At 44.9% G+C, this 27527-nt stretch overlaps 1 protein-coding gene across 9 annotated transcripts in view; it reads right to left on the minus strand.

The window, feature by feature from the left end:
* Positions 1-27527, minus strand: part of NDP1 (Tetratricopeptide repeat (TPR)-like superfamily protein) — a 163216-nt gene that overhangs the window by 127821 nt on the left and 7868 nt on the right. For 8 of the 9 annotated variants that reach the window (XR_015690770.1, XR_015690771.1, XR_015690775.1 and 5 more), the window contains 3 exons: positions 20004-20077; positions 6693-6739; positions 6363-6513 (listed from right to left, as the gene is read on the minus strand). Coding sequence is in view for 6 of the 9 variants with exons in the window: in XM_087677236.1 (XP_087533362.1) it covers positions 6363-6513; positions 6693-6739; positions 20004-20077 (272 nt within the window). In the remaining 3 variants the exon portion in view is untranslated. The remainder of the gene's footprint in view (positions 1-6362; positions 6514-6692; positions 6740-20003; positions 20078-27527) is intronic. The other variant, XM_087677249.1, reaches the window with a different exon arrangement.

Genomic DNA, 27527 nt, shown 5'->3' on the forward strand with positions numbered 1-27527 from the left:
AATGTTGGTCAACTGGCATAAAATGCCACAAATGTCACACAAAAATCACTGAAATAATGCCTAAATAAAAGGCAATGTGCCTAACCTTGATAGGCATACGCAAACTCCCACATGAGCTAACAAACCTACTAACACCCTCTCTCAAATCATGAGTGATCTGATACAATACAATGATACAATGATAAAGGCTAATCATAGTCCATACAACAAAGAACCACCAGAGTAGAACCATGGATACCCAAGTAGTGCGTGATCAAACCACTAGCAAGATGCCTCAAAGAGAATCTAATATCGATATCAATCGTACCAACTCGTGAAAATAGATAAGAGTCGTAACAAATCTCTGTGTTCGTCAACGATGACTCGCAGTAGCATACAAGACTATCTTGTCAAAAATGCCTTTAAACATATGTGACCTTGGATTCCCGACCTTTGGCCAAGACGCAAAATGTCCCCTCATGTGAGCACAAGACTACAAGCCAATCCTGCTCTCTGTCAAATAATAGCCCATCATGAACTTAGATGTCAATCCCAACTCCAAGATTTGAACCTACCAAACTTCAATCGATGTGTCGAGGACATCCCTCTCTAGAACCTGTGAGGTGCAGCTACCCCATCTCACCACCCTCATACTCCCTCTATAAACTAGACAGTCATGAGGGATGACCGCATCACTTAGACTCGAAAGAAACAGAGGAAGGGGTAGTCAAGTCCTTCCCTCGGTCTAAAGAAGTGGACCCCTTCCGCACCTTCGACTTCTTCTTAGCTAAAGAATCGGAGTCGAAGTCTGAGGAAGAGGATGACTCGTAGGAGAGTCTGCATCCCGCTTCTTCTTCTTCTCCTTCTTCCATGAGGCTGCTAATTCCTTGCAATCCTTCTGCAAGTGTCCCTTCTTTTCATATTGATAACACTAGCCTTCAACTTCTTCTTCCTGTCACCCCTCTTTGAAGCAGTAAAGGCCTCACTAGAACCTCCATAATGAGCATGAGTCTCCCTTGTAAAGGCAAAGATGCCTCATGCTCAAGCAACATCAAGGACATATGTATAAAGCTCACAGGTATAGACGATGTTTGCGCCCTCAAAGCATTCGCCACTCCATCAAACTCTAGGAGAAGCTTGTAGAGTATCGCTCCCATGAGATGTGTCTATGGAAGGATAGACTACATAAGTCGAAGCTGGTCCTATATCTCTGTAACACAGAGCAAAAAGGACTAAATGGTGCCCTTTGGCCCAAACTTCATCTACCAAAGCTGTCCATAAAGGGTCACGACACGCATGGGGAAAGATGTCCTGTACAATAGCTGAAGCTTCGACCATATTTTGGGGATACCCTACAAGAGGTAACTACCAACAGAACTTCTTTAAAAATACACAGAAGCAATGCAGGACACGCACATGTATCTTCTATATCCCATGTAAGCACAACTTCCTCGTGGTTGTCCTCATCAAAATCTTCAGAAAGAGGAAAAGCACACTGAGGCCAAGGAATAGCTCCACATACAATGTACCAAATCTATTTCTACGCAAACCAAGCTTTCATCGCAGCACTCCATGTAAGATAGTTACATCCATGGAACTTATCATCTATAGAAGTGCACAGAGGAGCCATCAAGGGAGGAGAAGAAAAGAAGATAGAGAATAGAGGGTATACGGAGAGAGAATACAGCCAAACCAACAACAAAGACTTCACAAAATGAGAGTTCACACGTTGTGTAACCAAAAATCTTATCAAACTGAAGGGCACTTGCTGCAAAATGAAGAAAGAAACAATCAAATACTACCAAAAACAGCAAAAACAGCCTATACAAACAAGCACCCAGCCACAATTAGGGGCAGAAAACCAAAAACATAGGCTAGTGCAACAATTAATGCATCATTTTGACGATTGCACACTAGAATCCAAGCACAGGCTGAAAATGCAGGTTACTGGTCTGAAAAGACAGGCATTAGCTAAGTACACACAAGCTAAAAGCCACCCATTGCAGATCACCTGATCAAAAAAGGGAAGAACGACCTATAGTTAGTAGAAAGATCAAATAAAGAACCTAGATCCTACAATCCTATACCATATCAGAACTGGTGCAGCAATGGAAGCATAGATAAGTTTTGAAATAAACTACTGAACACAAGACAGAAGAGAGAAAACAAAAGAACACTACAAAAGAAGAGAACTCAAAGATGTGCTCAGGAAATGGAATCCGTACACCAAACACTAGAATGACACATTCAAGAAGGAGTCACTGGCTATGTGGGCACCAACATTGGCTCCTCTTTCCAACAGGAAGACTACCTTAAGAATGATGATGATTGGATGGGGAGAGGAGGAGCCACAGAATAAATAGCCATAAAATAGGCCTAAAATGGCAGCTGGTCAGCCAGCATTTAACGCTTGCTAACTGGCATAAAATGCCACAAATGCCACACAAAAATCACTAAAATAATGCTTAAATAAAAGGCAATGTGCACATCCCTGATAGGCATGCACAAACTCACACATGAGCTAACAAACCTACTCACGATCACTAACGATCGCCTCTGGCATACCATGGTACTTAAACACATGCTGCATGAAAAGATATACCATACGATCAACCTCTATCTTTTTCCTCATTGGAATGAAATGGGCCTACTTACTAAACCTACATATGATGGTTCATATCCATCATACACTATAGAGTTACATGGAAGCTCAAAGATAAAATCCATAGCAATGCTTTGCCAAGGCCTATCATGAATAGGCAAGGGTTACAATAAACCCAGCATCTTTTGCCTATCATACTTGACTTTCTCGCATACTACGCATGTTCTCACAAACTGCTCAACATCATGCCTCAAAGGTGGCCAATAAAAGAAGTGCTCTACTACCTTAACTATGGCATCAAATGCTAGTCTGACACTAACAGGATTAGCAGGCGACAGTTGGATGTCGGTGATGGAGGCTAGAATCAAGCACCAAATGGTTGCAGACAACAGTGGGAAGCTCTAACCACGATGTCCTCCGTGAATGGAGTGTGGGCAGTAGAGATACCACTCCTAACTTTCTAGCTCAATTTTTGGGCCCAAGAGGGGGTATTGAGCTAATGTAAGCATTACATGCCGAATTAGCCACTTAAACAGCCCTAAAAATGCTTAAATTAATGAAAACCCTAAAATGGTATGCGGTTTGAGAGAGTTTTCAAATGGTGCATGGTATGAGGTCACGAAACTTTCCACAAACAGGCATGCTGTCCACTTTCAGTCCAATCTCGTTTTTGTAGGTTTCAAGCCCTCTAGCTTCGCTGCCCACACCCCATTCGCGGAGGACATCTCATCCAAAGCTGCCCATTGCTATCTACATCAATCTAGTGCCTATTTCCAACCTCCATCGCACAATCTACATTGATTTCTGTTGCATTTGTTGATCAGCCACACCATCTATAGCTAGCAACCTACTGAACTGCTGCATTTGTGATCTACAACTACTGCATGGACTACCACGTCATCATACCTACGTTTTTGCTACCGTCACCCTAGCACATCATCATACCTACGTTTTTGCTATCATCATCCTGCCACATCATCATCATCTTGCTACAATTTTTCTCTCACCTCAAGTACCTGCGTTTTTAGTCTTTCTCTCTCATCATTGCCCGCCTGCATCAGATCCAGCTTCCAAAGCTGCATTTGCTAGTGTTCCACCCTTGGAGGTTGTCTTGCTACATTTTGGGATCCATTTGGAGTACAACACACTCTCCAGCTCATTACCTCTGCCTTGGTCCTTGAGACACTGGAGTTCGAGGTTCAATATTCATTCACTACATAGTGTGTTTGCTACATGAGCAATATATTTTCAATCGACATTCACTTTGGTATTCTTTGCGTTCATTGTCTCTGAGTTATCCTAAACCTAATTGTGTTCTATCAATTCGTGCTTTGTTGTATGATTGGTTTTGTGTTTTCTGTGTTTAGAGCATTTCTTTATGAATTCTATCCCATCACCTCTCTTGAAAGGGACTTTTGTAGACATGGTCCTTGTGGATTGCCCTTAGCAGCCCTCAATGCATGGTCCCTACTCCATCATTAAACTCCCTTCCTCAAACCACTAGAATCCTCTCTATGCATGGGGGATATCTCATTTGTCCGGTCTTGTACATAAGCATTCCAAAGCAATGAATGTCCTATAAGATGCTAGGCCACATTGCAATAAATTGTCCCAACTCCTGAGACATGTCAACAATGACATGTAGCTCAAAATGTCTGATGAGGGGGCAAAACCCCTACCATGCAAGCAAAGCAAGAGATTGGCAAAGGAGACATGATTCTAGACCACAATCCCATGGGATAAGGGATAGGGACAAAGGATAGAGAGATGGGGATATTGCCAAGAACAAAAACATAGTAGGGAATAGGGACGTGGACAAGACAGGGATAAAGAACATGTAGATGCAAGGGACAAGAATGGAGGAATGGGATGGCATACATACATTGCATTTCATATTTACCAAAAGTCTTATCTTATAATGTGGTGAGGAGATGGGTATATATGGATGTGGATATGGGAAGTTCGTGTAAACATGTATGTGAGCATGTGTGGATGCATGTACCACCATTCATGATATGGGCTTCAAAGTCTAAGTTTTTTTCTTTTTGTAGACTGTGTTTGTAGTAAAGTGTGTACAAAGAGAAATTGGCTAATTTTATATATGTGTGATATGGGAAAGACATGGACTGATTTTGTATGGGGTGTAAGACTTGAGTGTATGTGTGTTAAAGGCAAGGAAGTGAGGATGGTGTTCCATGTCCCAAGGGCTCACAACAGGCATTCCTTATGACAATGTGCTAGACAAAGGAATCAGAGACACAAATAAGGAGAGAGATGTCAAGATGGACAAGGACAAGTGGGCACTCAATTCATCCCTTGTTTTGTAGGTTACCCCAATTCTTCCCAACCTCCATCTATCAGGCACCTCATTCAACTTGTTGCTATGGCCTACGTCTTGGCGGCTCCTACAAGTTGCATTTTACCCCAGCTTGTTGATGCCATCATCATCTACATCAGGTCGTTTTTGCATTTTCAGCACTTTTCTTCATCAATCTCTAATCCAACTAGTAGTTGGAGGAGCACTCAAGATCCCTCTCCAATGGACGACACACATCAACACCTTCAATCCACTCCCACAAGAGCCATTGGCTGTTGGACACCTCCCACCTAGAGCATCTTGTATACTTTTTCCTTCATTTATAGCATTCATCCATTCCCTTCAAAGTTCTCTTCTCTATTTGTGTTTTTTACGTTTTGCATTTTGCGTTTTTGCGTCTGTGTTTGAGTTCTCTGTGTTTCAGTTATAGTTGTACACTTAGTGTCCTCTTTTGAAAAGCCTAACATATCTACACAAGTACAATTGAACTGAGTCACCACTGCAAGTATTTCTAGTGATAGCAACAAGAGAGTGAGTGCTCATAGGTTGATAAGGATCGCAATAACCTTGGAGAAATTCCCCAAAGGCTCTACCATATCACAAGCTACCATTGTTCCAAGACCCCTATAAAGCTAATTTCTTTGCTGGAAGAAGCATGGATAAATCTCTCTACATCATAGCTCAAATCTCATGTTTGTTTTATCAATTGTTTGTTTGCTTGTTTACCTTGTGGCCTTCCCTAATAATGATCAATGTTGGGTCAAATCAAATGTGGTCACTTTTGATGCAAAGATCAGTGTAGGTCTGAAATTGTAACAGGCATTGGTTTCTGTATGGCAGGTGTGCCAAATGCAATGTTTTAGACAGCAGCAGCAGGCTTATTTGCAGCCCTTGTAACTTTTGCCAAGGATGTTAAGACTTGGTTTTACAGCTCGCTAAAACAGCCATCTTAACCAGCTTTTGGCTGTCATTATTTAGGATTTTTGAGGCCGTAAGGGAACCTATAGCAGTTTTTCCCATGGGAATGCCAGTGCAAAACATGCATAGACATGCCTTACTTTGTAGGACAGTGTAAAAAATGCATAGACATGTGCCTCATCAGTTTTTGACATATTTGGAATTTATTAAGTGCAATTACACAGTCTAACTAGTTTTCACTACCTCAGTGTAGGTTGTCCTCGACAGTATATGCAATGACCATCTTGTTCTTGTTTGTGAGTGGTCCAAGACATCATAGCACATACACCTACATATTCTACAATTATGTTCATTTTATTGTACATGTCTGGTCCTTTTAATATACAAGATAGAAAACCCATCATAGTTTTGATTCATTTTAATTCCATTTTCCCTACACAATCATTCTAACATAATAATACCTGTCACTATCATATCTAAAATCTCAACCCTTATTGTGCCTTTAAATGCTTGCAAGGATCATTCTGAAGTAGTGACTATGCTTACCACTATCATGAGACATAAATGCTAAATCAACCAATCGTTTCAAGGCAGCTACTCGACATTTCAGAGCTGGTATCCTCTCTTCATCGTGATTATTATCTATTTCTTTCACAAATTCTTCGAATCTGCACGCATGATTCAAGGCTGCTTTGTCCTACAAAAAGACCTTGTCAAAGATTTTATTGGGTGTCAACAGTTGCAAGATAAGCACAAAGGTTGTACAAATGCATATAGCCAGACCTCAATGTAACAAGAGGGTAAATATCACTGTCTATTCTCATAATTCATGATATTTACTTTCTTTACTAGTGTATACGACAGATTTCAACTAACCTGACGCATTTGAAGCAAAAGCCCAGTTAAAGCCTCCAAAGCTGCCCCTATTTGGCAAACGTGGATATACCTTCAATGTCCAAACGTCTCCAAAGCTCACTGTTAAATTATTAATGAACCACACTACGTACAGTAACAATGTTGGCATAATGGACCGATGCAGAAGACCAGTGTTCTCATGAAAGTAATCTTATTCAAAGGCTTCAGTTTTTACTAGATTATACAAAGATTGCTGAATTCATATTAGAAGACCAGTGTTCTCATGAAAGTAGTCTTATTCAAAGGCTTCAGTTTTTACTAGATTATACAAAGATTGCTGGATTCATATTATATTTCATAAAGGTCCATGTATGCAAGTAATTATGTGTTCATGCCAAGCTAGTTGCAAATGTTCACAAAGACTGAAATAGTGACATGCAAAACTCAAACCCTAAACGCAAAACGCAAAACTCAAAGCACAAAACACAAATAGAGAAGAGAGAGAACTCTGAAGTGAATGAATGAATGCTGTAAATGAAGGAGAGAATGTACAAGATGCTCAAGGACAAAGCTTTCCAATAGCCAATGACTCTCATGGGAGCGGGGTAGAGAGGTGCCAATATATATCATCCACTGAAGACGAATCCCGAGTGCAGTAACCACCAATCAAAGCAGAGGCTGATGAAGAAATGTGTTGAAAACACAAAAACGACCTGATGTAGATAATGGAAGCTGATTACCAGCAGCAGTGAGAGGCTAGGTGACAGCTCTAGACCACGTAGCAGCAGTCGTTGGGGGCTGGATAGCTAGTGGAAGGGAATTGATGGCTGAAACCTGCAAGACAAGGATAAGGCTGAATGGGGGCAGCTTGTCTATTAAGAGATGTGGAAGGATCCTCCCAAATTAGGGTTTTACATATGGGACATAGAAACTCTCTAGAACGGCTCCCTATTTGATGAAACTTTTGGTAATTTACATGTTTTGGGGCTGTTTTAAAGAGCTAATCAAAATGTGATATATTTTTATCCCAATTGTTTCCCTATCATTGCATATTTCATTATACTTGTCACCCCTGATATAATAGAGGGTATTAGCATAAGTACATTTCTTGGGTTTTATTGGTTGCATTTGGGTGTTTGGGCTGGTACCAAAGTGGACATTTGGGCGGCCTTTTATGTCCAGCCCAATTTTCTCTCAGTCTTGCCCCATGGCCTATTTATAAGTGCCTCCTCTTCACTCTCCTCATTCATTGCACACCATTGCCCAGTTGTCTTGAGTCTCACCCTGTGGTTTCCATAGCCTATGTAGCTTGTATCATCTTCTCATGCTTTGGTGTATGGATTCCTCGGCCCCATTGGAAAGAGGGAGATTGAAAGCACTTTGGTGGTTTCCATAGCCTATGTAGCTTGTATGTATCTTCTCATGCTTTGGTGTATGGATTCCTTGGCCCCATTCATCATTCACTGAGTTCTTGTATTCTTGCTTTCTTGTTCATCTCTTTCAACTATTCTTTCTTTGCTTCCACGTTCGCTTCTCTTTCTCATAAAACTTTGGGCTCGTGTGTCAAAAATTGACTAGGAGACCAAAGAGACAATAGGAGTTGCAAGGAGAAAGATAGAGTGTGTACAGCAAACATTGAGAGAGAAGAGAAACTCGAAAACACATGAACACGATGATGATACACTGAATCATGCTATGAGAAGAAAAGCTCATACACCAAATCTGAAGCTCAGAAGATGATTGCACTGTCCTATCTGAATCAAGCAACAGCACCTGTGGGAATCTATACAGTGAAGGGAGCGAAACGCGGTCCTCCGAGCAACGGGCTATCGAAGTAATCACTAGAAAGTGAAGCACAATTTTTATCGAGGGAGGGAACTGCAATCCTCTAGTGCCATCAAAGATGTTCACCAATTGTCAAGGGAGTGAAGTAGAATCCTTAGATGCTGAGGAGATGGCTTGGACAGCAAACGCAAATCCCAAGGTGTGTCGAAGCTTGTCAAACATAGGGAGAGCAACTCAAATGTTGACGCCATGCACAAGATGATGACATCAGAAGATGGAGGATCTCCCAAGCTACAAAACGTAAATACCTAGGGTGTGTGGGGCTAATGCCAAGGGTGAGAAAGCTACCTCTAGTTGGAGCAAAAGAATCCAAGCTGAAAACACAAATGTGGACAGCACTCGAGATGACGCCAATAGCCTAATGAGTGATGCCAGGTGGAGAATCCCAAAAGGGAGGCACTGTGATGGGCACCAAGTAGAGATGATGTCACCAGCTGTCAAATGATATCGCTAGCTATCAAATGATGACGCCAGCAAGGTGAAGCCTCCAAACATAGCCTGAAAGGTGATGGGAACACAGCATCTCAAGGAGAAGAGGAAGGATGGTCACGAACTACGATGTCCTCCAATAGGGATATGGGCAACAATGGAGTGGAGAGGAAAGAGTGTCAAAGTGATGAAGGAAGAGGGGTGAAGAATGACTGAAGAGAGGTGGTCATGAATGAATGAAGTGACAGTCTATTTATAGGCAAAAGCTATCTAGGGTGATGCACCACTATGTGAGCGCCCATTGACAAAATGACCAAAATGTGGACACCAACCCTTTTTGGGGCTATCAGTGCGAAACCCTAAGTGAAATGTGAAAATTGAACAAGTGGTTTCTCAACAGTGTGGTCTCACATGCATATGCTCATGCAATCTTGCATGAGGGGACCCAAAGAGTACGCTTAAGCTCCAATGGGGATGTTAGCATTCCTGTGTTTCCTATGCTTGTCATCTCGTAGTTGTGAGCTCTATCAAAGTTTAACGGAAACAAAGGAGCTTTGACTATTTCCAACCCTTGCATTATAGTGCATTTCAGTTTTTTAGTGAGTTTGATGCATTCACACTGTTGGCTACCAGTTTGGTTGCATATTTCAGTTTTACTGCCACTTCAGGTTGTGTTTGTCAGAGTGCAGCGGTGCGGAAGCTTAGGACTGAGAGAGAGAGAACGCAGAGAGAGAAGAGAGAGAAAGAGACAGTGGAAGATGAAGATCTGCTGTATAAAGTGTGCTGAATACCAAGATATGCAAATATATACACGGGCGCAGTGCGCTGGACTGCGTGTCTCCACCTCGACGATGCAACCTGCTGTTCACCTCGAAGTCCGCTGCAGTCTGCACTGTCTCCTGTCTGAAATCTGCGAACAGAGACGGAATCTGTGCGTATCACCGGTCTGTAATCTGCGAGCAGAGAAGTGTGGGAGACTGCTGGGGATGTCGGCTATTTATAGCCAGAATCTGCCAAAAACAGGGCGCCAGAAAATAGCCTGTCGGCTGCATTAAATGCAGCCGACTGACTGCACTGGTCGGACTGCCACGTGGCAGTCCGACTGCACACCTGTCCGACTGCACTGCTGCCACCGTACTCGCTGTACCTGCCCTGCTGCCCCTGATCAGGCTATGATCTCTAACACCCCCTCTCACAGCCTGGGCAGGGCAGAAGCCTGAGGGATCTAGAATGGCTCCGAAGTAGAGCCTAGGGAAGTGCCTTCGTAAACAAATCCGCAAGATTGTCCTCCGTCTTGCAGTACTCCACAGTGATGGTCTCATCCAGAAGCTTCTCTCTGATGAAGTGGTACTGGATCTCTATGTGCTTCGTCCGGGCATGAAAAACAGGGTTCCGTGCCAAGGCAATGCAACTCTCATTGGCACATTGCAGCAAAGTAAAACGAGTCTGGGGGCACCCAAGCTCCTCCAATAATCTCCGAAGCCACACAGCCTCACATGTGGTGGAAGACGCGGCCCGATACTCCGCCTCAGTAGACGAAAGGGCTACCGTGGGCTGCTTCTTGCTACTCCATGAGATAACACCTGCACCCAAGGTAAAACAGTAACCTGTAGTAGACCGCCTGTGGTCCACATCACCGGCCCAATCTGAGTCGCTCCAACCTGCAAGTACAAGATCTAAACCATCTGTCCCTGCGGGGTAATGAATCCCTAAATCAAACGTCCCCCTCAAATACCAAAGTATCCTCTGAGCAGCCTGCCAATGCACCGGCTGAGGTTCACTCATGAACCCTGCCAAGAGCCCAACAGCAAAACAAAGATCAACCCTAGTGTTGAGAAGCCAAATCAAGGACCCAATCAACTGACGATAGCGGGAAGCATCCGCCAAAGGAGAAGCTGAATGGGAAGTGGCCTTCCAGTTCGGATCCATAGGAGTAGAAAGGGCCCGACAATCCTCCATCTCAAAAGACACCAAGAGCTCCTGTACATATCTCTGTTGAGAGATGAAGATCCCCCTCTGAGACTAATAAATCTCATGGCCCAAAAAGAAATGGAGTAGACCCAAGTCCGTCATCTCGAACGTCCGATGTAAAGCTGACTTCGTCTCTTGGACTTGCTGTGCATCATCACCTGTGACAATCAAATCATCAACATATAAGACAAAAAGCACACAACCATCCTCGGAAGTGTGAACATAAAGCTGCGGATCGGCCTTGGAACACCGATATCCCAACTGAGACTGGAGGAACGAATCAATCTTCTCGTGCCATGCACGCGGATCCTGCTTGAGGCCATACAAGGCCTTCTTCAACCTGTAGACTTTCCCATCTGAAGATCCAAAGCCAGGAGGCTGCTCAACATAGATCTCCTCCTTTAAATCACCATTGAGGAAGGCCGACTTCACATCCAACTGGTAAACAGGCCATCTCCTATGGCCAGCCAAGGCAAGAACAGCTCTAATGGTCGCCATACGAGCTGTGGGGGCAAAAGTATCATGACAGTCAATCCCTGGGCGCTGTGCAAAACCTTTAGCAACAAGGCGAGCCTTGTGCTTATCCAAAGAACCGTCGCTAAGGTATTTGGTCTTGAAGACCCACTTGACGCCAATCACCTTCTTATTCGGGGGGCGGGGCACGAGTGACCAAGTGTCATTCCTCTCAATAGCCTCCAACTCGGCTTCCATAGCTTTCTTCCATGGTGCGGACTGTAAAGCCTCCTTCATGGAGGTGGGCTCACGATCCTGCATAACACGGGTCATCAAACAATAGTGAGAGCATACAAGCTCCGTTGAATGTGCCTGGTGCCGCCGTGACCGCCACGGACCATCCTGCGGTCCCCACTCCTCAGGAACCCCCTCGATCCCTGAATCACAGTGTGTGTCACGGGCCCAGCGAGGAGAAGGCCGAACCTCCCCTCGTCTCTCTTCATCAGCAGAAGACTCTGAAATATCCACCGGTGGTAACTCCTTAGGGGTGACCGGTGGAACAGTAGACTCTGTGTCAGAAACAGAATCATAATCAAAAGGCACGGGCTCCAGTGGAACTGTAGAAGGAGCCCAACTCTCCCCTGGATCTCCAAGAACGAGATGCTCCTCACCCGTTGATATAGTCGGAACCTCCACAAACCGCACATCGCGGCTAGTGTACACATCCCGCTTGACGGGATCATACAATCGGTAGCCTTGGGACTGGGAACTATAGCCAACAAATACCTGTCTTCAGGAACCTGCTTCAAATTTATCACGGTGAGCCTTGGGAATGTGAACATAGGCATCACACCCAAAGACCCTGAAGTAAGAAACTGTGAGAGTGCGCAACGGAAGAAGAACACGAACACAGAGGAGAGGAGAGAGAAAGCAGAGAATGAAGGAAGAAAGTCTGCACTGACTGAGATGAATGCTGAATACACTGAAATGGACAGAGCAGTCCCTGCACGCAGCCCGGAGCGTCAGTGAGGGGACCAGGACAGACTGGAAGCAATGGCAGCACCAATGCCGGAGACGGAGATGACGGAGGCAGTGCTGAACCTGCAGAGCACAATGCTGGAATGACTGGGGGGGCTGCTATATATAGCCCCCAGGCCAGAAAACTGGCCGACCTGCCAAATCTGGCCGACCTGGCCAGATTTGGCCGACCAGCCAGATCTGGCCGACTTTGGCCAGATCTGGCCGACCTGCCCAGAAAATGGGCCGACTGCAGAAAAACAGCCCAGTTTGGGCTGTATGACACCCACTGGCTGCTGACTAACCAGGACAGCCACTAAAATGACTGACAGAGCTCCTCTGTCTCCTGTCAGACTCTGACAGGAGCTCACAACCAGGAGATGACAGACTGAGAATGATAAAGAGCAGGCTAACAGAAACATCTGACTTGGTCCCAAAGTAAGCCTCAAACGGGGTCATCCCTTCCACGGCCGAAGTAGGGGATCGATTAAGGAGTGGACTGCAGTAGCCACAGCCTCGGCCCACAGAACCTGAGGGGTCTATCGATGCTCCATCATGGTGCGCGCCATCTCGATCACGTTGCGGTTCTTCCGTTCAAGAATGCCATTTTCTTGAGGAGTGTTGGTATTGGCAAACTCCTGGTGAATTCCTTTATCTGCACAAAACCGAGCAAACTCGTTAGAAACAAATTCACCGCCCTTGTCGGATCGCAAGGTCTTCAACTTCCAGCCCGATCGGTTCTCCTCAAAGAGAAGCCAATCCTTGAAGTGTGAGAAAGCTTCTGACTTTAATGCCAAAAAGTAGGCCCATGTCATCCTGCTGTAGTCATCCATGATCAGCATGAAGTACGAGCTCCCACGCAAGGACTCATTCCTCATAGGGCCACATAGATCCGTAGATACAAGCTCCATCAGTGAAGTAGACCGCCGCGAAGCTGTGTGGGGAATGGCATCCCTATGCTGCTTCCTCCGAATGCAGGAGACACATGGCTGCTGGCTCACCACTATATCCGGCAACCCTCGAACAAGCTATCCACGTGACGCCCTCCGAAGATAATCATAGTTCAGGTGACCAAACCGAGCATGCCATAACTCTAACTGTGACTGAGAGGTAAGAAGAAGAGTAGAGAGGGCGGTGGAAGACTTCAATTTATAAATGCCGTTCTCCTCATATCCAGATGATAGAACCTTCCTCGATCCACGATCAAGGACTCGCGCCGTAGAACTGTCAAACTCCACTAAAAGGCCAAGGGAACAAATCTTATGAACTGACAGGAGATGATACCCTAAGCCTGGTACATGCAAAACCTCTGAGGTATGGGTACCACCTCGTCCATCTGGAATAAGCTGCATCTTACCCCGACCTGCAATAGATACTGAAGAGCTGTCTCCAATGAGAATCTGCCCACGCAAGGGTCGCAACTGGGCAACACCATCTAATGAAGGAGTCATGTGCCGGGAGGCACCACTATCAACGATCCACTCTCGAGCCTGGGGAGCCGTCATCGCAGCATCAGAAGCATTCGGTGAAGCGTCCTCAATGACAGCTAGATGAAGAAATGCAGCTGATGAGGGTGCAGCCACCGCTCCAGAATCCTTGGTGTCCTTCTTGTTGGTGTCCTTCTTGTCTTTGTCAGGGCAATCCTTCTTCCAATGGCTAGTCTTTCCACAAATATGATATGTGGAGTCTTTGTCCTTGTCCTTCTCCTTGTCCTTCTTGGACTTGTTATCCCCCTTCTTCTTCTTTTGGTCCTTCCCCTTCTTCTGAGAGGCTTGACCTGTCAGCGCCTCCGACTTGGAAGCATGCTGTCCCTTTAACTGTTCCTCTTGGTCCAAGACCATAGGAACCAACTCTTCCCACCGAAGAGTAGACTCTCGCTCTAAAGTAATAAGGGCAAAGTAAAATGTACCGAATCGTGGCAGCAACTAGGACAATAGTGTGATCGCCATGTCTTCGGAGAAAATCGGCTTCCTCGCATTCTGAACCTGCATCTGAAGCTGTCGTAGCTTGTTAATGTGCTCCCGCAGCGAAGAAGACTTGTTTACGGACAAGGTCCACATCTGTACCTCCAAAGAAACCCGCTTCATAAGGGTCATCCGATTGTACATCTGATCAAGCTCCAGCCATATCTCCCGAGCCACCGTCAAGTGCTCAATGTGAGCGATCACGGCTGTAGTACATGATAGAAAGAGAAAGGAACGAATCCTGGCATTCAGTTTGTCCCAATGAGACTGAGCCTTGGCCAACTCCGCACGAGGATCGGAAGAGAGTTTGGACTCATCTCTTACCGAGGGCCAGTCGATCTCCTCCTGTACCAGCTCCGCCAAATCATAGGACTCAAGGATGGCCAACATCATGACGCGCCAAATGCGGTAGTTGTCGCCGTCGAGCTTCTGATGTGCAGGAAGAGCCGGTAAGACAGGCACCTTCCGGTCCATAATCGACTGGAACTCCAAGTCAATCTCTGTAGACATCTTCACCTGTAATGCCTTCACAAACGCAAAAGCAGCCCCCTCTGATTGTGAAAACTCAGCCTGCTAAGGCTCTTCCGCGTCCTGAAACTTCTTCACCCGCCGAAGGCAATGAAAAAGCAAATCCTGCACTTGTAGGCTGAAAACTCAAACTTCCTCCACGTCAAACAGCAGTAAACAATAGCAAATCCACCACCTGGACTCCTTTCCTGCGCGCCCATACTCGCTTCAGCCTTGTTCCAAGGCGCAGCCCTCCTGTCTGCCCTCAAACGCAAAAAACGCAAATTTGTGTCGCGATGGAAACTCCTCTTCACGTTGATTCTGTGCTCAGTCAGCCCTCTAACACTGCTCTGATACCATGTCAGACTGCAGCGGTGCGTAAGTGTAGGACTGAGAGAGAGAGAACGCAGAGAGAGAAGAGAGAGAAAGAGACAGTGGATGATGAAGATCTGCTGTATAAAGTGTGCTGAATACAAAGATATGCAGATATATACACGGGCCCAGTGCGCTGGACTGCGTGTCTCCACCTCGACGATGCAACCTGCTGTTCACCTCGAAGTCCGCTGCAGTCTGCACTGTCTCCTGTCTGAAATCTGCGAACAGAGACGGAATCTGCGCGTATCACCGGTCTGTAATCTGCGAGCAGAGAAGTGTGGGAGACTGCTGGGGATGTCGGCTATTTATAGCCAGAATCTGCCAAAAACAGGGTGCCAGAAAATAGCCTGTCGGCTGCATTAAATGCAGCCGACTGACTGCACCGGTCGGACTGCCACGTGGCAGTCCGACTGTGCAGTCCGACTGCACACCTGTCCGACTGCACTACTGCCACCGTACTGGCTGTACCTGCCCTGCTGCCCCTGATCAGGCTGTGATCTCTAACAGTGTTCACATCTATGCACCCATTTTAGGGGCTACAGACCTATTTTGACCATTTTGATGCAGCTGGCCAGGTTTGGGGGCTACTTGTTATTTATATCAATCCCCCAACCCCCTCACTTGCCCCACACGTTATTTTGTGGATTTGAGCACTCTCCATCCATCAGCCTGCATACTCCTCCGTCATTGGCCTGATCCATGCCCTTCCCAATGCCTCCGGCTGTGTACAAGGACTGACCAGTCCAGATTGTATTCAGCACTCAATTTTCAGATCAGTACAGATTTTTCTTTCTATTCTCTACATTCATATCTGTCCCCCTCTTCCTTTCTCTCTCCGGTATTCATGTTTCTTCTTCCATTACACTCTCTCACACGGTATCATCACCAAAAGAGAGGACCTGGAGGTTCTACAAAGAGGATACCACACATATCTTGATGTAATTGTGCCGGCTCTTGTTAGAGTTCATAGCCTGTTTTTTAGGCAGCAGCACAGCTGGTCCAGCAGTCGGACCAGCTGCACAGTCGGACTGGCAGTCCGACTGCCTGCAGCCATTTTTATCAGGCTGCGCCCCATTTTTTAGCCCCGTTCTAGGTGATTTTTCGCCTATTTATTGCTGACGTTTTCAGCAGTCTGGCCACTATTCTCTGTCGCAGATTACAGACCGGTGCCGTGCAGATTTCTGTCTCTGTTCACAGATTTCAGACAGCAGACAGTGCAGACTGCAGCAGACTTCGAGGTGGACAGCAGGTCGCATCGTCGAGGTGGAGACACGCAGCCCAGCGCACTGCGCCCGTGTATATCTTTGTATTCAGCATTCTTTATACAGCAGATCTTCATTGTACACTGTCTCTTTCTCTCCCTTTTTTCTCTGCGTTCTCTCTCTCTCAGTCCTACGCTTCCGCATCGCTGCACTCTGACAGCTCTCACGTCAAACAGTGCCATCCAACTGTGGGCAATTGATGCAACTCTTAGTAACCCTTGGCTACATTAAAACATAGACTTTTGTGCACCATTTGGGCTATTTCTGGCATGTGTGGAGCATCTATAGCCTGTTTTGCAGTAGTTTAGCTGAACACTCCATTCAGGAAGCCCTACACCAAAACGCAGCAGATTCTTGTGTGTGTTTTGTGCACATACTTCAAAGAACAAATGGAATACCAATTCAATTGGTCTAATGGCAGTGATAAGGACTCTCAAAGCTCAGAAGACTGATGATGCCATCAATCAGATCGTCGCAAAGACCATCGCAATTGTCAAGATCGTGAGAATCAACATGATGAAGACCAAAGATCAAAGCCCCAATCTGGTAGAGATCTGCATGCTAATAGGTCCATGGTGACAACTCATTGATGCCAATTCAAGGAGCAGAACAATTTCCCTTCTTCCATATTGTCAGGACTCTTTTGTCGAAGCTCTTTATATTCGTGATTTAACTTTTAACCTACTATTTGTTCATGGTTTAACACAACTAGGGACATGTGTGGTTTTCACTTAGGATGTCCTTACTATTGAAGATGCATCCACAAGATGCTATGCTTTGGACACATACTCGGGTGGGCGGGCCTTGGGAGAGAGCGCAATGGAAAAGCATGCACACGGAGAGAGATGGAAGAGAAAGACTACGATGAAGGAAGAGAATGGAAGAAGAAAATCTGCACTAAACTCCCAAGAGAATGTTGAATACAATATGTCCCTACATGCAGCCCAAAGGTCAATGAGGGCATCACATCAAGGTGATGATAGAACAAAGACAATGGATAACAGAGGAATGCCATCGGAAGTCGGAGTGTGCTGAAATCTGCAAAACTATGTGCTGCCAATGATGGAGGCTGCTACAAATAGGCACACGGCCCAAGAACTGGCCCATTGCATTAAAATTGCATAAAAAACTGGCCGACCAGCATGTAATGCTAGTTTCCTGCACAAAAAATGAAAATGCTGCCTGCTGCCCGTGCAAACCTGATTACCAATTCAAATGCAGTCTCCCGGCATTGGAAAAGAAACACATTATGCTGATTCACTAAAAACAGCCAGTGTGAACACACTAAAGACTACCCAAAAGTGTAATGCACTGAAATGCATGCTCTAGAAAGAGCTGCTTCTTGCCAAAACACATGAAATGACAGACAGATAGAATGTCAAAGCTCCAAATGTCCCCTTCAGACTCAGACTGAGGCTGCTCACGGCCCTTGCAGCTCAATCTTCATTCGCTCTTGGGCTACTTTGGCATGCCCATTATGGGCACCTAAACTTCGACTCAATAGACATCGCAAAACAAACTTGTTGAGGGTCTTCCACACTTTGTTCTATCACTACCTTATGCTCAGCTGTTTGAGGAGTAAATAGCATCGACAACCTTTTCCAAAAGCGGCCACTAGCCAAGGTTCCACACCACTTGAGTTGATGCATTACTAGCTTGAATACCATGACTCCAAAGAGGTATTATTGCATTGAATTTCTTCTTCGGGCTGCTTCCTTAAGGCTTATCCAAGCGCATCCAATCTTGATCCAAGCGCATCCAATCTTGATCATGGTGCATCCTGGGTAGTCTTGTTCTTTGCTTATTCACTTGTGCTCTAAGAGAGGATTTTGAGTGTGCTCATTTAACAAGTGCCCAAAACCTAATTCACAAGCAGCTTTTTCTCCAACACCCCCAACCTTGTTGTCTATAAAAGGAGGGTGTGTGGACTCATCAATTCTCTTGTGCTTGCAAGATTCTTGGTTTGGGGGGAGAGAGAATATGGAAAGTGAGTTGGTGCTCAACTGTTACTCCTTGATTATCATAGGACATTCATTTTCCCATTTACAATTTGCGTATCACCTCTTCCATTCCATTGGCATTTATTGCTATTCTAACAAATTGGTGAGAGCAACTGTTGGCAAAGGCACGAGGACGAAGCTAAACATACTTCAAGAAGCATGCATGAGGATTTCAATAATTTTGTTATGAGAAAGGCCTTGGTAAATGCATTGAAGACAACGAGGGACTGAGAGTAGGGTAATCCATTCATCTTGTCGTATAAACAATTAGTAAGCATGGGGAGCAAAGTGGGACTGATTATAGGGAATAACAATCAGTGATGTCACATGAAAGGTCACTATTCCTAGGAAGAAGAACCAGCATATGCATGAGGACAAAGTCAGACTGATTTGGAGGAGGATGCATAGAGATTTTGGGGCAAAAACAAGTACTGATTAACTCCTGTAGATTAGCATTTTCAGCACTATTTTACTGCTGTACATTTAGGGTTTACATGGAATCGTGCCCCTTGAAACACTAGACAATTACGTGGTTCATATGCATTGTGCCCCTGAAACCGTCAACAACTGAGCAATAGCATGTGCACCTCCGTTTGTGGAGCTTTCAATGGGATTAAAGAAACACCACAAGGGACATGAAGGTTTGGAAAGCTCAGTTTCCTTGTTTATTGTATCCAGCTCATTGTCTTTGCAAAGCTTTTGTTTACTGCTCTTTGGATCACTGAAGGCTGGCTTCATATAATTTGATGAACTCCTTAATCAAAAGCCTATTAGCTAAAACTATAGAGGGTGTCCTCACCTTGTTAATTGCTCTTTTTCTCTATAATCGGAGTCAAAACTCAATCAAATAATGCCATTCAGCATTTTCCCTCTCTTTTCTCTTGTTGTATATGTGTACCCATCTCCAAGAATGACAAATCCCTCTATCTGTTTCACATTACCCTCTTCCTAAAGCTTCTCATTAAAGAACATGCTCCATCTGACAAACGGACCACCAATAATACAACACTAGAACCAATGCAAGCCGAATAGTTGTCATGCAAGTCTTGGGAGCAAAAGCCTTGAATAATTTTGGCAAGTCAATAAACGTGAAATACTTTGCCTAGCTTTGTTCATTAGTTCTTCCTAAAGTTCTAGAAACTAGCCCGAGCAAGCATGCTCATGATGTATTTGTAACATATTATAAACAACTACCTTCACAGGGAGGACTTATGTTCATGTTTAGGCTCAGGAAATATTCTACTATCCTGAAACATGGCTCGTGGGAGGCTGAAAGGACTAAGCCATGTTTGAGCAGAAAAGAATTTCAGCTTCTTATATATCTCAACTACCCTTTTGTGCATGTAATTATCAAGGCTGGTTATGGTAGGAATCGTAACCAGCACAGACACAAGGCATTGTACATTTGTGCAGAACAGTCTACTTGAAGCTAACTTAGGTTACTCTGGAGTGTTTATGTATTGAACAAAAACTTAAAAAAAATTTATGTGCATTGAGCTATGAATTTACCTCTGGCTTCAAACGAACTAGATTTTGAGTTTGACAAATCTTGTAAGCATTCAGCAGCAGCTTCAAAGTTTGACCTGAAAAGCAAAAGAGCCATTAATTATATATGCATAAAGAATAGTCCTGGGTAACCAATTCCAGAATCTTCCAAAAACTAATCTCGCTACTAACCTAGACTTGCAGTGAATCTGCTTCCAATTTAAAAATAGTAAATTCATTGGCAACAGCTCTAATTATTTCTGTTCTTGCATTTTCAGTATACCTTGTTTTATTTCTCCTTTTTTCTACATCAAGATATGAAACTAGTTGTACTAGCCAACCCCACCATTCCATTGAATGCATGTGAGTATTTTCTCATAGTGATTTCTTTCTTTGTTTCACTACTAATAACTGTCTTGATTGCTACTCTCATGATTATACACCATTAAGCTGCCTCAACCCATAAGCACAACTCTTGCCATATTTTGCATAACATGAAACCTATCATGGCTGAGGCCCTCTTCCAAACTGTGATCTTTATGCACAAAAATTGGAGCTCTCAAGAGACAGAAATAGTCTAGACATGCTCTAGAGTCATCCAAACAGCTAGCATTGCAGGATGACATGGAGTGTTGGTACACTCAAAAGAGCTACACATGTATCACCTCGTGGCAAATACAATCTGGAGTCTCCTTTCCTAGAGGCCTTGGATAGCTCAAAGAGGGCAGTAAACCTAATTTGTAAACACAATCATTGCACAAACATCAAATTCAGCAATTAAATATTCGCAAAGGAGCTAGAATACTCTTGGTAAAGCACTTGGCATCTGTTGGCTCCAAGCTTGGTGCCAAATTGGGGATACAATTTGCTGAAATTCCAAAAGTTCCTCATGACTAAACTGATCTAGCATAGACCCATTTGCAAACTTCAGCCTGCTACATCCTAAAAATGACAACGGCAATTTGAACCTAATGCCTCGTAGCAATCTCACCTATAGGCGTATAGAGAGACATACCCATGGGCATCTAGTGAGATGTCCATTTAGGATTCAACCTATTCATGAGACACAACACAACATATCCACAAACATATGGGCAATGGACATCAACCTCACCTCCCGGTCATAGAGCAAAACGGGCTCACCCCCGAGCATAGGGGCTAGCAGCACATCAGCACATCAAGTCACAACCACGTCCCAAGAGCTAGCATCCCATACCGCCAACCCACACCTCCTTGGTGTATGAACATGTCGGCCTATGGTCCCAAGAGTCCAAGAGTAGTGATAGCACGATGAATGTGCACAATAGAGCCTTGTTTATAGGACTTGGCTGCCCTAGCCCTAAAGTGCCCTTAGTGCATTCACTCTAAGTTGCTTCATGACCACTTTGACCAATGCTACCAGCACGGTCTGGATGTCCAAGGATATGACACTTTCCCCCTTATAATAACCTAAGGAATGAAGTGGGGAAAACAACTCTTTAATCAGCGTACTGACTCCCAAGTAGCCTCCACCACTGGCCAATGTTGGGGGTAAAGATGCTTGTGCTTAACCACCCGTGTATTAGTTACACTGACAGTATCAACACACCTGTACACTGCAGGTGGCGGGCGCCCATCACTCTCGCTTCATTCTTTATTCTTTCAATGACATTTAAATAAGGAAAGGCCAATCACACATTGTGATTGTTGGAGTTCCCACATCTTATGTCTCTTGCTTTTACTCTCGTGCTCCTTCCACCATAGCTTTTGCTTCCACTCATGGGCTTCCAGTCAAGGCTCACTCCCTTCAACTGGTATCAAAGTTGAGATTGAGAACCTCTTCCCTTCAGTTTTCTTCAGCCCGTGAATACCTACAACAGCTCAAGTTTTGTGGCAGCCATGGCCCCTTCCATTCGATCTGAGCATTGAACTTCATTGCTTCAAGGCTTGTTTGTGCCTTCTCCAGGACCTTCCTTGAGTTGCTTAGAGACTCCATTAAAGCCAGTAGCAACAACCAAACAAGCAAGAACAGCCAATGTGATTTGCGCCTGGCTGTCTTCCTCTCTCTACTACTCCATCCCACCTCATTCCGACTTGTGGCATTGCTTCCCGTACTTGGCAATCTTTGTGGACTCTATCATGAGGACATGTATTTTTGAAATCTCACTTAACATGTGGATTAATTTTTAATCACATGGTTAAGTAAATGTTGCATATGTGAGATGTAACTGGGGTTAGAGTAAATTTACGAGACGGGGACCCGAGAAAATCACAGGATGTCAAAGGCAAAAGTTGCTATAAGTTATGCCGCACAAGTACTTTGTGATATTTGGTGCCATTTGTTGGCCTAGGTCATTCATTTGGCCATAAGTGTTAGTTGGTGACACTAGAGAAGTAGCGTTTAATGGTACCTAATGCCAATATAATGGTCAAAGATGACACAGACACACTCGAGATGGAAGTTGCCTAGCCAATTTCTTTATTGGCCAGTCAAATTATTTTTCAGGGCACCGAAATAACTATTAGATTAATTTTCAGTATTTAAAGACTGAAAATTAATACTTAATTATGAATAATGCTGAAAAAACCATTTGGCCAGGCTCCCACTTGTCAAAAATGCCCATGCAAGATTGAAAAACGTCTTTAGAGGCTGGAGAGAGGCATTTTTAGTGTATTCAACTTGCAAGAGAGAGAGAGGAGACGCTGCTAGTCTGATTTGCAACCATTGGAGGACCTTCTAGGGTAGCCAAGGGCAGGAGCAGACCAATCAATAGCAGGTGACAGCATCTACAGGCTGTTGAGACAAGGCAACAGCAGTAAATGACTGATTTTCTTTAGTTCTTTACATCTGTAAGCTGTTGTGGCAAGGCAACAACTGCATTTGACTGATTTTTTGTCATTTTTCACGACAAAACTCTGAATTTTCTCTCTCTACAGTTTTCTCTCTCATCTCCCAGTCATTTCACAACCTTGCTTCGAAGATCTCAGCATTGGATCCTTGGGAGGCTGAGAAATTGCAAATTTCTCTGCTGTAAATCCTAATTTACAGCAGAAATTAGGGTATAGCAACAACCTCGAGAAGCGGCCAAAAATTGGAAGTTCCAAGACTTGGATTTTTCAGAGCTGAAGGAAATTTCAACTAAATTCAGATGGAGGACTAACCAGCCATTGAATTTGGGCATTTCCATCATCTATGAAGTGGGCGAAGGCCAATTAAGTGTCCGAATAAAGGGGCAAATCGGATTGAAAACTTGCTAGTCACTTTGGACAGCAAGGGGAGTTTGGATTGCGAAAGGGATCGAGAGAATCCCATTGTAAATCAACTTTTTCTTCAATAAAACTAAAGAAATACCGAAAGGGGTATCAATTTTGGAGCCAATCAGGTGTGCATTGTCCAAGATTAGTAGGTAAATTTGTATTTTCAAATTTGCATTAATTGTTTGCTATTGTAATTAAGTTGTAATAATCAAGGATTTACCACCCATCCACGGAAGAAAGGCTCGTTTCATGGTTTCGTTGCCGGGATACCATCAAATCCTTTGAATTGGTGGGCCCGTGGTATCAAAAGATGACGTACCAGCGAGACAATAGGATTTGTGGGGAGGAACACGGAGTGAACTCGGTAAACATGGAGAAGAAAAGAGAAGAGAGATAAAACTCTGATGAATGGAATGATGAAAATCTGAATCATGGAGTAAATGTGATACAAGGGACCAAGGGTGCCGTAGCACAAGGAAGATGATAAAGACAGCTACGAACCACGAACCGCAATGTCCTCCTGAAGGGGTATGAGGGTAGTGGAGAGGCTAGAGAGAAGAGGTGACGGACTAAATGAATCAGCCGTGAGGAATGAATGAGAGAGTGGCCTATAAATAGGCACAGTCAGTCTAGGATGGTGCCCCTTTTTGGAGCTGCAAACCCTAAAACGCAAACCCTAAATGCAAAACCCAAACTGCGAGTGAAGGGTGAAGGGTTTCTCAACACCCCCTCTCAAGCCCAAAAAGGGGAACAAGAGAAGAGAGGTGGAGATGCAATGCTACATGCTAAAGAATGCTCATGCAGTAGGTGCCACTTGGACAGTGTCCCTCGTGGGAAAATTGTTCACGTTGCCCAAGCGCCCTAGTACAAAGATGATGAAAACATGCAATGCATATGAGGAATGTTGGACTTTGTGTGGTGCCGAGAACCATAAGGATATGCCCGTACTCGATCCCGAGAGGTAGCTCCATACTAACCAAGTGACCAAAGCAAGAAGAAGAGGAGGAAGAAGATGTAGAGAATACCTAAGATCCAAGATTTCCATGAGAAAGGAAACCTACAGTAAAGAACAATAGACAGAGTGAACTGGAGAACCCCAAACTCAACCTTGAGAGAGAAGCCACTAGCTCCGTGCATCCATGTTGGAAGGAATACGAAGGCCTCGTCACCAAGTCGCGGCTAAACCTCTAAGGTCCTGATCTAGATGGTACCTGAAGATCCTGGGTATCAATAGAAGAGATGATAATTGAAGACAGCCACCCTAAGAAAGTAGAGGATGGGTGAAGAACTTCATGTGGAGTAGGTTCCCCCTCTGAGGTGGGAGGTGGAGGGGCCCCCGCTGAAGTTAAAGAAGAAGTAGATGCCCCCTCTGAGGGCAAAGAAATAACATCTCCCTCTGAATCCCCCTCTGAAGTAGATAGGGAATCCAAAAACTCATGAATCACGGACTCCAAAAATGTTTGATGACGAAGGAAGTGCCGCCGGTCGTGTCGAAGAAGGTATCTGGGGTGCCGAAGAGCGCCCAAAGGTAGCCTCTCAAACCTGAGTAGTCGAGGGTGGGGAAGGGTGGGGCTCAAAATGAGCAAGAGGTGGGCAACAATTGCTATCTCTCAGTGGAGCAGACTGGGTAGCCGAAGAAGAGGAAGGAGTCGAGCAGCCACTGTCTCTCGAAGGAGCAGACTGACGAGGAGATGGTATCAAACAATCACTGTCTCTCAATGGAGCGGATTGTAGAACCGCAGGCCGTGGTAGCCACTATACCTGAAAATAGGTGGGAGCATACTGCCGATGCCATTGCGACGATCTCCAGGAGGTCGTAGCACCAATCGATCCTCCATGTGCTCGAAAGGACTTAGTGTGCGTCGGATGCGTCTTATTGCCTTGAGCATAGTACTCTGATAGCCGATGTAGAACGATTTTTGTGGCCCAGAAAGGAGAGGTGGGACAAGAAGTGCCTGGTGGAAAACGCATATACTCCGGGAGGGTGGGGAGCAAAGGTCGAAGTCGGCAAGCATCGGTGGTGTGGCTGGTGATGCCACAGTAGGAGCACCCAATAGTCTGGCCATCTGTTGATAAAGAAGCCATGGATACCAGTGTACCTTGCTGAAGAAGGAAGAGGTCAACCACCGTGAACCATGAACCGCAATGTCCACCTCAAGGGGTGTGAGGGGAGTACAAAGCACCAACCGCAATGTCCGCCTCAAGGGGTGGGAGGGTAGTGGAAGGGCTAGAACTGAGCTGCCGGTGGGAGGAGGATGTGACCAGCAGTAAGAGATTGCAACCAATAGAAAAACACAAGTGAGGAGAGAGAAAGACTAAAAACGTAGAAAACAGGTGAAAGAAATACTAAAAACGCAGGTAGGACAGCCTGCAGGAGAGAGAAAGACTAAAAACGCAGGAAAAAACAGCAGCAACAGTCAATATGGTAAAATCAGCTCCGAACAGTGTGTGATAGGCTGGAAAAAGACGCCAGATTGTTGTAGACAGCAATGGCCAGCTTGGACCGTGATGTCCTCCGCATTTGGGGTGTGGGCAGCAAGCTGAAATACCTGAAATCTGCAAAAACGAGATTGTTTTCTGAATGGAGAGTGATCAGCAACAGTCGTTCTGCTGTAAACAGCTGCAAACTGCGGGTGGAAGGCTGGAAACAGGTGCTAGACTATAGATGACAGCAAGGGACAACTAAGACTACGATGTCCTCCGCGAAAGGGGTGTGGGCAGCAAGCTGAAAACACCTGAAACCTGCAAAAACGAGATTTTGATGAAGCGGAAGAAGAAGAGAAGTGGATGCCGAACCCGCCACCGGTCTTTGCCTTCACTGGAGTGGAGGATCTTTGCGGGCTGTTTGAGCAGATCCAGCTCTGATACCATGTCAAAAGATGGCGTACCAACGAGACAGTAGGGTTTGCGGGGAGGAACACGGAGTGAACTCGGCAAACATGGAGAAGAGAAAAGAAGAGAGACGAAACTCTGATGAATGGAATGATGAAGATCTGAATCATGCAATGAATGTGATACAAGGGACCACGGGTGCCGTAGCACAAGGAAGATGATAAAGACAGCCACGAACCACGAACCGCAATGTCCTCCTGAAGGGGTGTGAGGATACTGGAGAGGCTGGAGAGAAGAGGTGATGGACTGAATGAATCAACCGTGAGGAATGAATGAGAGAGTGGCCTATAAATAGGCACAATCAGTCTAGGATGGTGCCCCTTTTTGGGGCTGCAAACCCTAAACGCAAAACGCAAAAACGCAAACTACGGGGGAAGGGTGAAGGGTTTCTCAACACGTGGTACTTGGTTGCAACTTGGGACTATTGCATTATTGTTGAAATTGTTCTCAACAGTGAATTACAAGATACCATCAAATCCTTTGAATTGGTGGGCCCGTGGTACTTGGTTGCAACTTGGGACTATTGCATTATTGCTGAAATTGTTCTCAGCAGTGAATTACAGCAAGCATGTCTTCACATGGTGATACGGGATCAAGTGGAGAGGATGCATCACTCCTTGGTCAATCGCGTGGTGAAGGGGGACATGCAATGACTGATGTTGGGCATGGTTCTCAACATGGACAGCATGCTGAAAATGTGGAAAATGACCCAAATGTTAGCACTTCAATGCATAAAGAAGCCGATGACTAGTAAGGGGCTAAAGAATTTGATGATAGCTTCAAGGATCGAATGCGTACAGCCGCAAATCTTTTTGCTAAATTGGAAAAGGATCCCTAGTTTACTCGACTCTTGAATGCCCCAAAGAAGGACAACAAAGGCAAAGAGAATAAGACACCTTTTATAGCTTCAGGGACAGACACAAGAACCGAAGGAAATGCCTAAGCCTTCTTTAGATGAGCCCAAAACGCCTGATGAGCACAAACAGTCGGTATCCGTGGGGCAGCAAGTGTAAATTGTAACCGGCCTGTTCACTGGAAAGGGCAGCAGTGTACAACCAAAATACATAAATGCTTTCACCCAATTAACAGTCGCCCACTTTACCTGAACTTAAAGACACAGAATCAAGAAGACATACAGGAAGCCAGAATGCTCCTGTTGCAACATAGACACCCTGTTGGCCCCTAAGTCAGGCGCCCCTTGCGGTATTTCTTTATTTTTAAAGAGAGAGAGTACAATGGGCTGTCTTTCACCTATTCTGGGTGAAATTTGACAGCATAACAGTACAATTACTGACCCGAATCAAGTTGACCAGGAGGGGAAACTCTGCCCAATTCTGAAACTTCTGATTGGAGTGCAGAATTGACCATTTCAGTCTGCTGAAATTACTGGTTCAGACCTGCAATTCTGCTGTAATTACT

Source organism: Lygodium microphyllum, chromosome 1 (assembly GCF_053477565.2).
Source record: "Lygodium microphyllum isolate KBCC chromosome 1, Lygodium_microphyllum_v1.1.10, whole genome shotgun sequence".
NCBI classification, from domain to species: Eukaryota; Viridiplantae; Streptophyta; class Polypodiopsida; order Schizaeales; family Lygodiaceae; genus Lygodium; species Lygodium microphyllum.